This window comes from Scyliorhinus canicula, chromosome 16 (assembly GCF_902713615.1).
Source record: "Scyliorhinus canicula chromosome 16, sScyCan1.1, whole genome shotgun sequence".
NCBI classification, from domain to species: domain Eukaryota; kingdom Metazoa; phylum Chordata; class Chondrichthyes; order Carcharhiniformes; family Scyliorhinidae; genus Scyliorhinus; species Scyliorhinus canicula.
The window spans coordinates 37916625-37932873 of NC_052161.1; the positions used below are offsets into that span (position 1 = coordinate 37916625).

The 16249-nt window shown below is 47.6% G+C and overlaps 1 protein-coding gene across 8 annotated transcripts in view; it reads right to left on the reverse strand.

Annotated features, from left to right (window-relative positions):
- The window catches only part of LOC119979467 (C-terminal-binding protein 2), a 352842-nt gene that overhangs the window by 21468 nt on the left and 315125 nt on the right, over positions 1-16249 (reverse strand). For all 8 annotated transcript variants that reach the window (XM_038821726.1, XM_038821728.1, XM_038821729.1 and 5 more), the window contains 2 exons: positions 14156-14370; positions 201-331 (listed from right to left, as the gene is read on the reverse strand). In XM_038821726.1, coding sequence (XP_038677654.1) covers positions 201-331; positions 14156-14370 — 346 coding nt within the window. The remainder of the gene's footprint in view (positions 1-200; positions 332-14155; positions 14371-16249) is intronic.

Genomic DNA, 16249 nt, shown 5'->3' on the forward strand with positions numbered 1-16249 from the left:
GAGAATAACATTGTATTCGTTACCGTTTACTGTTTGTTGGTGGGTGTAAATTTTGAAGAAAATGTGAAAATGGAGAATAAAAAATATTTTTAAAAAAGATTACAAAGGCACATCCTGATACCCCTTGAGGAATTGTCATACTTTACTGTGTGGATCAGTATCCTCATATCTGAGTTTACTAAATTGTATGTGCATCTTACCTGAAGGGCTCACTCTCGTGAACATCCAGAGCAGCTCCTCGTATTCTTCCCTCTTTCAGCCCCTGAGCTAAAGCCTTCTCATCGACCAATCCTCCTCGGGCTGTGTTCACCAAAAATGCTCCCTGCCTCATCTGGGAACCAAGCAGCAGAGAAAGAGTTTATTTCAAACACTGAATTGCACCATTGTCTTCACAGGATTTCTGGAGTCACTCAGGGTGAAACATAATACCTCACAGGACAAGTTCAGAAATGCCATGAAGATTGTCCAACAATTTTTAAATCAAGAAGTCAATCAAATCACAATTTAGTATAAAAACAGACCGAAACTACAGGAGGAATGTTTTAGGCACGTGACTTTAGCAGAGGATTCTGCAACATTTGATGCAAGGCTTTCTTACTGCTCGAACCTTTTAGACTCATAGAATCCCTACAATGCAGAAGGATGCCAGTCGGCTTATCGAGCCTACACCAACTCTCTGAAAGAGCACTCTACCTAGGCCCACACCCCAACCCCGTAACCCCACATATTGATCATGGCCAATCCATCTAACCTGCACATCTTTGGACTTTGGGAGGAAACCGGAGCACCCGGAGGAAAGCCATGCAGAAACGGGGAGAATGCGCAAACTCCACACAAAGAGTCACCGAAGGCCGGAATTCGACCTGGATTTCTGGCGCTGTCATGCAACAGTGCTAACCACTGTGCCGTGTGTGATTGTATCTATTTAATAAGCTTAGATCAAAATAAATGCCTAAATTTAGCTCACTGTGCAACAAAGTTATTATCGGAGAATCTCTTCAGTGTGGGGCAACCTTACTCGACCTCAGCCAGTTTAAATTACAGAAACTGCCTGGACTCTCTCTAAATATTATTGGTCAGCAGTCACTTTTGAGTGATATTTCAGATCAGTCTGACAAACAAGGCAAACTTGTTTTCACACATACAGAAGTTTTGAGGAAAAATATTGTTAAATGATGGATTAACAATGGTGATCTCTGTCATACCTTTTGTGAAACTGACTGAAAGTATAACTCAGAATCAAAACAGCTCAGGGTTAAACTAATTCAGTGTATAGCACTGCATGCTCAATAGTTAAACTAGTTGTGTCCAGCACTGCCTGCTCAATCCTTAGACTAGTTCAGTGAAGAGCACTGATGCTCAATAGTTAACCATTTCAGTGTATAGCACTGTCTGCTGAATAGTTAAACTAGTTCAGTGTGTAGCACCGTGTGCTGAATAGCTAAACTAGTTCAGTGTATAGCACTGTGCTCAATAGTTAAACTAGTTCATTGTATAGTTCTGCCTGCTCAATAGTTTCATAGAAATAGAATTTACAGTGCCGAAGGAGGCTATTCGGCCCATCGAGTCTGCACCGGCTCTTGGAAAGAGCACCCTACCCAAGGTCAACACCTCCACCCTATCCCCATAACCCAGTAACCCCACCCAACACTAAGGGCAATTTTGGACACTAAGGGCAATTTACCATGGCCAATCCACTTAAACTAGTACAGTGTATAGCACTGTCTGCTCAACAGTTAAACTATAATAATAATAATCTTTATTGTCACAAGTAGGCTTACATTAACACTGCAATGAAGTTACTGTGAAAAGCCCTTAGTTGCCACACTCCGGCACCTGTTTGGGTACAAAGAGGGAGAATTCAGAATGTCCAAATTACCTAACAGCACGGCCGGGATTCTCCGAGCCTCCGCACTGAAATGGCACTCGGCGCGGGGGCAATGAATGGGGCCTCAGACCCGCGACCGTGTCCGATGCCGGCACGCAATTCTCTGGTGACCGGCCGGGTTCCCGCCGGCATGGTTCACGTATGGTTCCACGTATGGCGGGAGCTCGGCGTCGTGGCTGCGCTGGCCATCCTGGTGTGGAATCAGTCGCCGGTGGGAACCTCCACGACGGCCAGGCCTGCGATCGGGGGCCACCGATTGGCGGGCGTACGCAATCTGGGGGGGGGGGGGGGGGCTACTTTCTTCCGCGCCAGCCCACTGTGTGGCTCCGCCATGTTGTGAGGCGCACAAGCGGCTGCCGCGCACATGCACAGACCCGCGGCCAGACATCGCAAGCATGTACGGACCTGTGGCGAGCAGTGCAGTGCCTTGTACAGCAGCTGGAGCACTCGGGCGCCATGCTGGCCCCCTGTGGGTTACAGAGTCGCTGAGCCAAGAGGCCCATTGACGCCGGAGTGAAACACTCCGGTATTTACGCCGGAGTCAACACTTTGCCGCGTTTTTAGAGAATCCTGGCCCACGTCTTTCGGGACTTGTGGGAGGAAACCAGAGCCCCTGGAGGAAACCCACGCAGACATGGGGAGAACGTGCAGACTTCGCACATTGACCCAGTTTGGAATCGAACCAGGGAGCCTGGAGCTGTTAAGCAACAGTGTTACCCACTGTGCTACCATGCTGCCCATTCAATGTATAGTACTACCTACTCAATAGTTAAACTAGTTTGGTGTATAGCACTGTGTGCTTGATAGTTAAACTAGTTCAGTGTATAGCACTGTGTGCTCAATAGTTAAACTAGTTCAGCGTATAGCACTGTGTGCTCAATAGTTAAACTAGTTCAGCATATAGCACTTTGTGCTCAATAAAGTAGTTTGGTGTATAGCACCGTGTGCTCAATAGTTAAACTAGTTCAGTTTATAGCATGGTGTGCTCAATAGTTAAACTAGTTTGGTGTATAGCACTGTGTACTCAATAGTTAAACTAGTTTGGTGTATAGCACGGTGTGCTCAATAGTTAAACTAGTTCAGTGTATAGCACTGTGTACTCAATAGTTAAACTAGTTTGGTGTATAGCACGGTGTGCTCAATGGTTAGACTAGTTCGGTGTATAGCATGATGTGCTCAATCGTTAAACTAGTTCAGTGTATAACACTGTGTGCTCAATAGTTAAACTAGTTCAGTGTATAACACTGTGTGCTCAATAGATAAACTTGTTCAGTGTATAACACTGTGTGCTCAATAGTTAAACTAGTTCAGTGTATAAGACCATAAGACATAGGAGTGGAAGTAAGGCCATTCGGCCCATCGAGTCCACTCCGCCATTCAATCATGGCTGATGGGCATTTCAACTCCACCTACCAGCATTCTCCCCGTAGCCCTTAATTCCTCGCGACATCAAGAATTTATCTATCTCTGCCTTGAAGCCATTTAGCGTCCCGGCCTCCACTGCACTCCGCGGCAATGAATTCCACAGGCCCACCACTCTCTGGCTGAAGAAATGTCTCCGCATTTCTGTTCTGAATTTACCCCCTCTAATTCTAAGGCTGTGCCCACGGGTCCTCGTCTCCTCGCCTAATGGAAACAGTTTCTTTGCGTCCACCCTTTCTAAGCCATGTATTATCTTGTAAGTTTCTATTAGATCTCCCCTTAACCTTCTAAACTCCAATGAATACAATCCCAGGATCCTCAGCCGTTCATCATATGTTAGACCCGCCATTCCAGGGATCATCCGTGTGAATCTCCGCTGGACACGCTCCAGTGCCAGAATGTCCTTCCTGAGATGTGGGGCCCAAAACTGGACACAGTACTCCAAATGGGGCCTAACCAGAGCCTTATAAAGGCTCAGTAGCACATCGCTGCTTTTATATTCCAACCCTCTTGAGATAAATGACAACATTGCATTTGCTTTCTTAATCACAGATTCAACCTGCATGTTTACCTTTAGGGAATCCTCGACTAGCACTCCCAGATCCCTTTGTACTTTGGCATTATGAATTTTCTCACCGTTTAGAAAGTAGTCTATGCCTGGATTCTTTTTTCCAAAGTGCAAGACCTCACATTTTCTCACGTTGAATTGCATCAGCCATTTCCTGCACCACTCTCCCAAACTGTCTAGATCCTTCTGCAGCCTCCCCACTTCCTCAGCACTACCTGCCTGACCACCTAACTTTGTATCATCGGCAAACTTCGCTAGAATGCCCCCAGTCCCTTCATCCAGATCATTAATATATATGGTGAACAGCTGCGGCCCCAACACTGAACCCTGTGGGACACCGCTGGTCACCGGCTGCCATTCCGAAAAATAACCTTTTATCCCAACTCTCTGCCTTCTGTCAGACAGCCAATCCTCAACCCATGCCAGTAGCTCACCTCTAACACCATGGGCCCTCACCTTACTCAGCAGCCTCCTGTGTGGCACCTTATCAAAGGCCTTTTGGAAATCCAGATAGACCACATCCACTGGGTTTCCCTGGTCTAACCTACTTGTCACCTCCTCAAAGAATTCTAACAGGTTCGTCAGGCACGACCTCCCCATACTAAATCCATGTTGACTTGTTCTAATCCGACCCTGCTCTTCCAAGAATTTAGAAATCTCATCCTTAACGATCGATTCTAGAATTTTACCAACAACCGAGGTTAGGCTAATTGGCCTATAATTTTCCATCTTTTGTCTTGATCCTTTCTTGAACAAGGGGGTTACAACAGCGATCTTCCAATCGTTCGGGACTTTCCCTGACTCCAGTGATTTTTGAAAGATCTCAACCAACGCTTCCGCTATTTCTTCAGCCACCTCCCTCAGAACTCTAGGGTGTAGCCCATCGGGGCCAGGAGATTAGTCAATTTTAAGACCTTTTAGCTTTTTTAGCACCATCTCTTTTGTAATGGCAACCATACTCAACTCAGCCCCCTGACCCTCTATAATTTCTGGGATATTACTCATGTCTTCCACTGTGAAGACAGACGCAAAGTACTTATTAAGTTCTCCAGCCATTTCCTCGTCTCCCATCACTAGCCTTCCGGAATCAGTTTGAATTGGCCCAATGTCTACTTTGGCCTGTCGTTTGTTTCTTATGTATTGAAAGAAACTTTTACTATCATTTCTTATATTACTGGCTAGCCTGCCTTCATATTTGATCCTCTCCTTCCTTATTTGTCTCTTTGTTAACCTCTGTTTGTTTTTGTAGCCTTCCCAATCTTCTGATTTCCCAGTGCTTTTGGCCACTTTATAGGATCTCTCTTTTTCTTTGATACATTTCCTGACCTCCTTTGTCAGCCATGGCTGTCTAATCCCTCCCCGGATAATCTTTCTTTTCTTGGGGATGAACCTCTGTACAGTGTCCTCAATTATGCATACAAACTCCTGCCATTTTTGCTCTGCTGTCTTCCCCACTAGGGTCTACTTCCAGTCGATTTTCGCCAGTTCCTCTCGCATGCCCTCGTAATTACCTTTATTTAACTGTAACACCATTACATCCGATTTTTCCTTCTCTCTTTCAAACTGCAGACTGAACTCAACCATATTATGATCACTGCTTCCTAAGTGTTCCCTTACTTTAAGATCTTTTATAAAGTCTGGTTCATTACATAGCACTAGGTCCAGAATAGCGTGCTCCCTTGCGGGCTCCATGACAAGCTGTTCCAAAAAGCCATCTTGTAAGCATTCCATGAATTCCTTTTCTTTGGATCCACTGGCTACGTTATTTACCCAATCCACCTGCATAGTGAAGTCCCCCATGATCACCGTGACCTTGCCTTTCTGACATGCCTTTTCTATTTCCCGGTACATGTTGCGCCCCTGGTCCTGACCACTGTTAGGAGGTCTGTATAACACTGTGTGCTCAATAGTTAAACTAGTTCAGTGTATAACACTGTGTGCTCAATAGTTTTGGGACCTGAAAGAAGCGGGATGAAGGTATGGGGCATCTTTACTACTGTCTGAAGATTCTTGCAGAAAACTGGTTTGCCGCCGGGTTCAGCCTCAAAGAGTTGTCGCAGGCTGCCATATGGCCAATTACCATGTGGGCAATTAAACAAGATGCAGCATGAATCACTATCATCTGGGCAAATATGAGCAAGGCAAAAAGGGTAATAATCCAATATCGCTTAAATTCCTTAAAGAACTGCGGCTACATGTCAGAAGCAGTTCATTGAATGGTAGATATCCGAAGTTTGGGATAAAGTGCGAAGTATAAGCTCTTTCTTAAATAGTATATAGGGAACAACATTCCTACTAACGAGTAATGAAAATGAAAATCGCTTATTGTCACGAGTAGGCTTCAATGAAGTTACTGTGAAAAGCCCCTAGTCGCCACATTCCGGCGCCAGTTCGGGGATAACATAATCCCAGTGGTAGGGTTCAGCCAGTGCTTGGGGGTGACAATAGCTGTATCAGTAATCAACAAGTTGGCAACTCGGATTTACAGATTTTTGAAACTATTTTTAATCAGAGCAGTAAAGATACCATCTGGAGTCTGTGCACTGTTCCCAGAAAACTCCCTTATTCTAATGAACCACGCCCACAGCAACACAGGTTTTAAAAGAAATATGGGGCATAATTCTCCGGTCGCTGACGCCGAAATCGGGTTTGGCGATCGGCTGGAGAATCCCTATTTGAGCCGCCCCCTCAAAAATGGCGTAGTCGAAGAATACACCGCATGCTGCCGGGGTGGCCTCAGGGCTTCACCCGGGACCCTCCCCCGATGCTCCACCTCCGATGGGCCGTGTTCCCAATTGTGTGGAACATTTTGTGAACCCGGCATGGCGGCTGCAGACCGAGTCCAGCGCCGCCACAGTCGTCAATGCGGGGGGGGGGGGGGGTTCCACTGACAGGGGAGGCCAAGGCAGGTTCCAGGGGGGGGAAGCTCCTGGCAGGCCGGATCCGCTCGCGGCAGGCGCCATGTCTGCTGCAAGCCACCGGCATGCGCATGCGCGGCCTCGGACCCGGCAATTCTCCGGCCATATCCGCAGGTAAAGCCGGGGCTTTGCGCTGCATAGCTGCTAGCCCCCCACCAGACGGAGGATCAGTGCAGCTTTTGCGCCGTTTATTCTGGTGTAAAACACCACTGTTCCCACGGCGGCGTCAGCACTTCGTCTGCAAATCGAAGGATCCAGCCCATGACATGCTGATCTCTTTATTTAAGCAGGAATTTACTTGCATTGGAGGCAATTCGGAGAATGTTTACCCGGTTGATTCCTGGGTTGAATGTAGAAAAATGAGAAGTAATCTTATTGAAGTATCCAGAACTAGGGGACAGAGTTTCCAAATAAGGGGTCTCCCATTTTCGACTGAGACAAGGAGGAATTTCCTTTCTCAGAGGGTTGTTAATCTTTGCAATTAGTTACTCCAGAGAGCAATGCAGGTGAAAGCAGTGCAGGCGAGATCACGGAATATATTCAGGGACATGTATGTGCGTGTGGGTGGTTCGTGGCGAGGGAGGGGCGGGTGGACTAGGATAAAGGGTGGTGGTCCAAGCAGGAGTTGAGGCCACAAACAGATCAGCCATGATATTACTGAATGGTGGAACAAGCTCAATGGGCCAAGTAATCTACTCCTGCTTCTATTTCTTATGTCCGCATATTCTCACTATAAATAAGTCTCTTGCTATTTTGCTTTTAGTCCATTCAAAGATGGCACCCATTACAAAAAGTTGTCAAATTAAAATGTAGTAACAATGAAAGGCAAAAGAAACTGTAGAGAATTCCAAATGATATGTATGCACTCTCACACACTGCTGACTTTGTTAATAATTTTATATCCCCCCCCTCATTATTATCTTGAAAGACATTTCGCTCCTTGGCCCCCATCCCATTGTCTGGCATTGGGAGTGAGCAGTTTGAATGTCATTCTCAAACTTAAAAAAAAAATATGTTTATAGAATTTTTTTCATATTAATCAAAACAACCTGAAACAATCAAACAGATATACGCAATAGAAGAGAAAAAACAAAAAGCAAAACATACACAATACCTAATTAACTTCAACATAAAGTAACCTAAATCCCATAACAGCGGACGGTGACTAACTGCATAAAAATGGAACTGAATGGTTTCAGCTGCATAGAGGCATGAAACAGGGGTGTCCCATGTCCCCCCTTTTGTTTGCCCTTCACGCTGCGCTGTGGTGCTCGGATAAATGGAAGATGATAGTGAGAGGGGTGGAGTATAAGGTGTCTCTGTATGCAAACACGGTGAGAATGTGCAAACACTACATGGACAGTGACTCGGGGCTGGGATCGAACCCGTGTCCTCAGCGCCGTGAGGAAGCAGTGCTAATCACTGCGCCACAGTGCTGCCCTTAAAGACATTTTTATGGGGTTGGAATGGTTGATTTTGTAGTTTGTCTGGGCAGGTAAGGTGGTGAGGGTTTGGAAGACAGTGCTTCAGAGGGGGCAACAGTCAGATGTTTGGCTCTTCTGAATCTAATGTATTATGATTAGTCGACAAACGGCGAGAGGTGCGGGGCTGGGGTAGAGAGTCGGAGGCGATGTGGGTGAGGATGGAGGTCGAGGTTTCGGGCGCTGGCAATGACACAGTCCCGTTGGCCCCAGGGAATTATTAGGGTAGTCCAGTGGTGGTTGCCATGTTGAAGATATGGACGCAATTTTGGCAGCATTTTAAGTTGGGGGCGGGATCGAAGCTGATGCCGGTGCAAAAGAATCATGTGTGTGAGCCGGCGAGACTGGATGTTAGGTTTTGGGGATTGGAGAAGCGGGGATGATGGAAAATGAAGGACTTATTTTTGGAAGAGCGGTTTACTGGTTTGGAGGAGAAGTTTGGGATTCGGGGTGGGGAGGGGCCTTTAGGTATATGTAGGTGTGAGATTTTGCAAGGAAGGTTTTCCCTGATGTTTCCAGTGACACCTCCTTCCTCGTTAATCGAGGGTGTGTTGTTGGTGATGGGCTTGGAGGGGGGGGGGTATCATCTCTGCGATTTATGGGAAGATTTTGGACGAGGATACGGCGTCACTGGAAGGGGTTAAGGCCAAGTGGGAGGAGAAGCTGGAGATGACATTGCAGGCAGGGTTGAGGTGTCACATGTGAGGCTGGGATTAATACAGTTAAAGGTGGCGCAGAGAGCGTACCTGACGAGGTCAAGGATGAGCCGGTTGTTTGAGGGGATGGACGATACTTGCAAGCGGTGTGGGAGAGGCTGGCTAACCATGTACGTATGTTCTGGTCCTGCCCTAAGGTGCAGAAATTTTGTGGGTCGTTTTCCAGCACCATGTTGGTAATCTTGCACTTGCAAATCTTGGATTTGGAGCCCAGTTCCCTGGAGGTCATGTTTGGGGTGTCGGACTTGCTGGAGCTGCAGACTGGAGCGGGGGAAGACGTTTTAGGCTTCACCTCGCTGAGGGCTCGCAGGCAGATCCTGTTGGGGTGGAGGTCAGCCTCTCCACCCAGTGCCTTAGTATGGCTTGGGAATCTGATGGAGTCTCTGTATTTGAAGAAAGTTAAGCTTGTTTTGAGGGGGGCGGGGAGGGAGGTGCATGGAGAGGTTCCACAAGAGTGGAGGTCTGTTTACTCTTCGCATTAAAAGATTTGGTTACCGTCAGCTATTCTTTGAGTGATTGGGGTATTGATTGGGAGTATTGGTTGGGGGTTTCTGTCGTTCTCGTTATTTCGCCCTATGTATAAAATGCTAAAATGTTAAAAAAACAAATAAAAATATATTTTTTAAAAAGTCTACATCTAACAAACCCAAACAAAACAAGAACTCTAAGCTTAGTATCTAAAAAACTACTATAATTAGCTGCAGAGAACCCTTCAAAACTGCACCCACGAACTGACTCTCATGTCAGCAGGGAGACTCCTGACCAGAGATAACAAAAAACAGTTATAAAGGACAAAATACCAATACCCCATATACCTTGCACTGCAAAAGGATGCTATATATTATCATAACAAACAGAATCCCACATAGAGCAAAACCAAAATCTAAACAAGAACTTTTCAACTCCAACAAGAACAAGAAAAAACCCCAACAATGTAATAATTAGACATGTCCATCGACGAGGTGAGAGAGACTGCCCTTAACATCAAGGCAGCATTTGATTAAGTATGGCATCAAGGAGCCCTAGCTGAACTGGAGTCAACGGGATTCACGTAGAAAATTCTCCGCTGGTTGGAGTCATATCTAGCACAAAGGAAGCTGATTGTGGTGTTTGGAGGTCAATCATCTCAGTTCCAGGACATCACGGCAGGAGTTCCTCAGGGTAGTGTCCTTGGCTCAACCATTTCCAGCTACTTCATTAATGACCTCCCTTTCACCATAAGGTCAGAAGTGGGGGTGTTTGCAGATGACTGCAACGGTTCAAGAAGGCAATTCACCACCTCCTTCTGAAGGGCAACTAGGGATGGGCAATAAATGCCAGCTCACATCCTGTAAATGATTAAAAACAAAATCCGAAAATTCAATTGCACCACGTCCAATTTGTGTTTTGAAATGAAAGAGTTTGCCTCTCTTGGCGCCTCGAAAAAATAGTATTTTCCCATCAAAGTTACTCTGAGCCAAGCTGGGAGACTAAACCAACCGGACTCCACTTTTATACAGGGCAGCCTTGACTCCATTGAACGCATCTCTATTATTCTCCAGCTCTGCACCCATGTGTTGATAGAACCTGATAGAGTGGCCTTCCCACTTATAATAATGGTGTTCCTAACAGAACCAGAGAGGATTAACAAAACCTTCAAGGCCTTCTACCAAGAGCTGTACACCTCAGAGCCCCCAACGGGGAAGGCTGGGATGAGCCGCTTCCTTGATGGACTGGACATACCAGTCGTGGGAGAGGGCAGAAAACGGGACCTGGAAGCACCACTAGCACTGGGAGAGATCATGGACAGCATTAGCTCCATGCAGACGAGGAAGGCGCCGAGACCGGACGGATTCCCGGCGGACTTCTACAAAAAATTCGCGACAGCACTGGCCCCGCACCTGCAGGAGATGTTCACAGACTCGTTAGCTCGGGGCACACTGCCACCCACAATAGCACAGGCCTCAATCTCGCTGATACCTAAGAAAGACAAAGACCCAACGGAATGTGGGTCATACAGACCCATCTCACTGCTGAACGCCGACGCCAAAATACTGGCCAAAATCCTAGCCAAAAGGCTAGAAGACTGTGTACCCGAGGTGGTCACAGAGAACCAGACGGGCTTCGTCAAAGGTAGACAGCTTACCTCGAACATCAGGCGCCTGCTGAACGTGACAATGACCCCCTCCGGGGAGAGAACACAAGAGGTGATTGCCTCCCTGGACGCAAAAAAGGCCTTCGACAGAGTTGAATGGAAATACCTCATAGAGGTACTGGAGCGGTTCGGGCTTGGAACAGGGTTCACCGCTTGGGTAAAGCTCCTATACAACGCTCCCATGGCGAGCGTACGGACCAACAATACCAACTCCCAATACTTCCAGCTGCACAGGGGCACCAGACAAGGATGCCCACTGTCCCCGGTGCTGTTCGTACTAGCAATCGAACCGCTAGCAATCGCGCTCAGGGCAGCAAAAAATTGGAGTGGGATCCGAAGGGGAGGCAGAGAGCAGAATCTCACTCTATGCAGATGACCTGCTCCTCTACATCTCGGACCCACAGAGCAGCATGGACGGAATCATTGTGCTCCTGAAAGAGTTTGGAGCCTTCTCGGGCTACAAACTCAACATGAGCAAAAGCAAGATCTTCTCAGTACACCCGCAAGTGGGGGGGGGCTGGCCCTCCCAAACCTACAATTCTACCACTGGGCGGCAAAAGCCGAGCGAGTAAGGGGATGGATCCAGGAGCCAGAGGCCGAGTGGGTGTGCGCGGAGGAGGCCTCCTGCGTGGGGACCTCCCTCCGGGCCCTCGCCACGGCAGCACTCCCATCCCCACCCAAAAAACACTCCAGCAGCCTAGTGGTGACAGCCACCCTCCAATCCTGGAACCAACTGCGGCAGCAATTTGGCCTGACCAAAATGTCGGACAAGGCTCCCATCTGCAACAACCATAGGTTCACACCAGCACTGACTGATGCCACCTTCAAAAGGTGGAGGCAGGACGGAGGGACACTGACAGTCAGGGACCTATACACGGACGGCAGGATCGCTACACTGGACAAATTGACAGAGAAATTTCGGCTAGCTGGGGGGAACGAGCTACGGTATCTGCAGCTCAAAATCGTCTTACGAAAGGAGACAAGGATGCACCCACAACCGCCACGACAGACACTACTGGAAGACCTACTGGACGCAAGTATCCTAGATAAAGGGAACTGTAGCGACATATATGACCGACTGGTAGAAAGGGCCGACACCGTACTGGATGCAACAAGAAAGAAATGGGAGGAGGACCTGGGGATTGAGATAGGGTGGGGACTCTGGAGCGAAGAACTGCATAGGGTCAACTCCACCGCCACGTGCGCAAGGCTCAGCCTGACGCAACTAAAAGTGGTACATAGAGCCCACTTAACAAGAACCCGTATCAGTAGGTTCTTCCCGGAGGTGGAGGACAGATGTGAACGGTGCCAAAGAGGCCCGGCCAACCACACCCACATGTTCTGGTCTTGCCCCAGACTTGTGGAGCACTGGACAGCCTTCTTCGAGGCTGTGTCCAAAGTGGTGAGGGTGGAGCCATGCCCGATAGTGGTGGTCTTCGGGGTTTCAGACCAGCCAGATATATTCCTGGGGAGGAGGGCGGACGCCCTTGCCTTTGCCTCCCTGATCGCCCGCCGTAGAATCCTGTTTGGCTGGCGGTCAGCAGCACCACCCAGAGCTGCAGACTGGCTGTCCGACCTCTCGGAATCTCTCCAAATGGAGAAAATCAAATTCACCATCGGAGGGTCAGACGACGGCTTCCACAGAACGTGGGAGCCATTCATGCAACTGTTCCGGGACCTGTTTGTGGCCAACGAACAAGAGGAAGAATAGCCGGGCGGCCAAGAATCAGGGGAAAATGGTCGGGAGTCGGTGGAAGGTAGCCGGGGCATGGAGGGGAGAGATGGACTGGGGGGGGGGGGGGGGGGGGGGGGGGAGGAAAGACGGCTCAACCCGAGGAGGGAGGGGTGAACCACGGGGGGGTTGGAAGACAGCTAAACCTGGGGAGAGGGAGGCGAACCATGGGGGGGGGGGAGCAGGAGCTGGAGGGAGGACACGGGATGCCAAAACGTGCATGACATCTCCATGAGCGGGGAACGAGGAAACTGGAGATGGAGGACAGGAGGCGCGGCAGAAGCGGGGACGAGCGTGGGACGACAGCGAGACCCGTCCGGGAAGGGCGGGCGACAGCAACACACAGCACAGCCAAATATCGCACACTGTGATTTTCACCCCGGCACCCAAAGGTGTGCTTGCCCCCCCAGTCCCCGCCCCCCCCGTAGGCAGTCGCCTACTTATGTGGTGTGGGTAATTTTGCCAGATGTACAGAGATGCCGCTGTTGAGCTGGTGCACAATACCCCACCAGTTATTCCATTTCATATGTTTTTTATGTTGGGGTGTGCCCTTCCCCTCTAAATGTGTGTATATATATATATATATATATATATATGTGTGTTTCTTATGCTGTGTACATAACGGTAATTATACCTTGTTCAAAAAAATCCAATAAAAACATTTACATTAAAAAAAAAATAATGGTGTTCCTTCATTCATCTCAAAACCCTCTCCTTTTCACTGAAGCTGTGGAACCTCACCATCGCTGCATGCTGTGGATCTTCAGGACAAGTCCTCGGCTGGAGTGCACGATCCAACTCGGGTGGGATGTGAATCCACCCTCTTACCGAACGTGCCTGAGAAGTACTTGATGGGCTTCTGCTCTCAGCCTTCTTTTCCTTGACATATTCGGGCTTTTCAGTCTTACAAGATCTTTAGTGCAACAATTCTGTGGTTTTGAGAGAGTGAACAATCTGTGGCACTAAGAAAAAGGGCAAAACAGGCAGTATTCCAGCGGGAGCCACCTTGTCCGTGTCTTTGCCCTACATTGGCACCAATATTTCCTTCGGCATGGCCTGGGTTACACTCATTTTTCAGCCACTGATTGGTGGGAAATACCAGAGGTAAGGCAAGGGATGCCAGTGCCATCGGTTTTAGCTGTGATCATTGTGTATATAGAATAAGGAACCTTACCTTTCCCCTACTAATATTGCATTATAAGTCATTCATAAATTTAAATTAGAAAATATTTTGGAACACTCTAGGAACACGCAGATACATATGTTAGTCTGCAGCTATGACAAAAGATATATTACCTGTTTGATGGTGAAGTCATTAATAAGATGATGGTTGTGTTCATTCAGGTTGCAGTGCAACGACACACAGTCACTCTGGTACAGCAGATCCTGCAGGGTATAAACTCGCTGAACGCCTAGAGATCTCTCAATACCATCAGGCAAATATGGATCATAAAATATTATATTAAACCCAAAGATTTTGGCTCGAACAGCAACAGCTTGGCTGACGCGACCTGCAAAACACAAGGCGAGCATGGTGTTAAGGTTTGTGTGTCAGCAACTCGAGTGACAGTGTCAGCTGAAAATATTACTGATTGAGGCAACCAAAGCAGTATTTCACAACAGAATAAACAATGTACATTTACGCAGCACCATTAACGTAGTAAAAACATGGCCAGTCATTCAGAGCAGGATTATCAGGCAAAATCTTATAAATGAACAACATAATCAAAAGCTTAGTCAAAATAGTGGGTTAATGGAGAAATTCAAAAAGCAGATTAACGAGGCAGAGTGTTTTTCGGAGGGATATTAACCACCTTATTAAGTGTGCAGGTACTCTTGTTTAAGTGCAAGCTACCAGTTGTTCCATCACACAGTAAGTGCAGAAACATCCCAATGTGGGAGAATTGGCAGCAACGTGTTGGAATCTTAGATTCTCGCTTTGCTGGTCTCAGCTAACACTTCCAGAGTTCCTGCAGGGAGCAAGCTTTGGTATATTCCCAGCTACTTTGTCTTGATTAAGGACAGAAAATTGGTGATGCTCCCAGGTCTTTTGGCCAATCAATGAAAGAAAGGCATCAGCAAAATTCTTGAAGATGCCTGCAGATTTCATTTATCATTTATCTATGTGGTTAATACAACGTGACAGGAACATGGGAACACAGAAAAAATGAATAATTATGTTAACAGGAACATATGCCCGAGAAATGGAATCTATGCACCCATACTTAGGTTGCTATATGTGCCCTTAGTGATCTAAAATGTCTTGATCATGGACGTACACAGGGAGTTTGTGTGTGTGTGGGGTGGGGGGCGGGGGGGGGGAGGGGGGGGGGGGGAGAAGAGAGCGAGAGAGAGAGAGAGAGAGAGAGAGGGGGAGAGGGAAAGAAAGAAAGAATGACCATCACCGGAAAGCCATATTTGCTCAGGGCATTTAGGGAGAAATTTGCCTCCCTGAATTAAAATAAGCTCCTTATTAAAATTAGCTACTTGTTGCGGCCACAACTGTGACTGTGTCTCGATATGGGCAGCAGCAGTCTGGGCTGGGTACATGGGGAGTAGCAGAGTGTCAGGGGTCGGAAGACAAATTTGGTTTTCTTTTGAGGACAGTAGATATGTGCTCAATGGAGCCAAAGTCATTGTCCAGGGAAGCGTTTTGTAACATGATGATGATCATCATCATGCTGGAGGACGGATAGATAAATTGATCTTTGAAGCCTCATTTGCACACTGTCTACCGCAGCTGTCTGAGCTTTCACTGCAGCACTCAAGATGTTGGATGACTGCTACTTATGCTGCAATGGAAAGTGCAACATTGGCCATCAGATACTGCTAAATGCTTGGGTTTCAATGTATGTGCATGGAGTTGGTCACCATTTCATTGCTGAAAAGGATGGGTTCCAAGTTCTCCAAAAATCCCATTAATTGCAGGTTTCCGAATGCACCAAGCATTCTGTTGTGCCTACCCATCAGTGTTCTGCTGTAGACTGCCACATTGAAGTCCAGGTTCTCCAAGTGGAAAGACCCTCCAGTGAACTGCCACCTACACTATCCTGGCCCCTACTCTGGGTATATTCATGCCCGCTGCCTCACCATGTGAAGGTTCCACCTTAAATCTAGCCTCTAAATTCTACTGCCATTTCTGAACTGGAGGCCGTGAGTATAAAATCAAATGACAGTGCTAGATCTTGACCATCCCGGTCTTGTTGGTATTCCTCCATTGCCTGGCTGGGTTGCACCTCTCGGGTGTTTGAAAGGAGCGAAAGGCCAAGGATAGGGTTCAGCGTAAAGTGGGAAATACAAAAGGTGCATGTTTCCACCACTTGCAGCTTGTAAATCACAACAGGGCGGGGGGGGACGTGTGGTATGAGGAGCAGTATTCGGGAGGAGGAT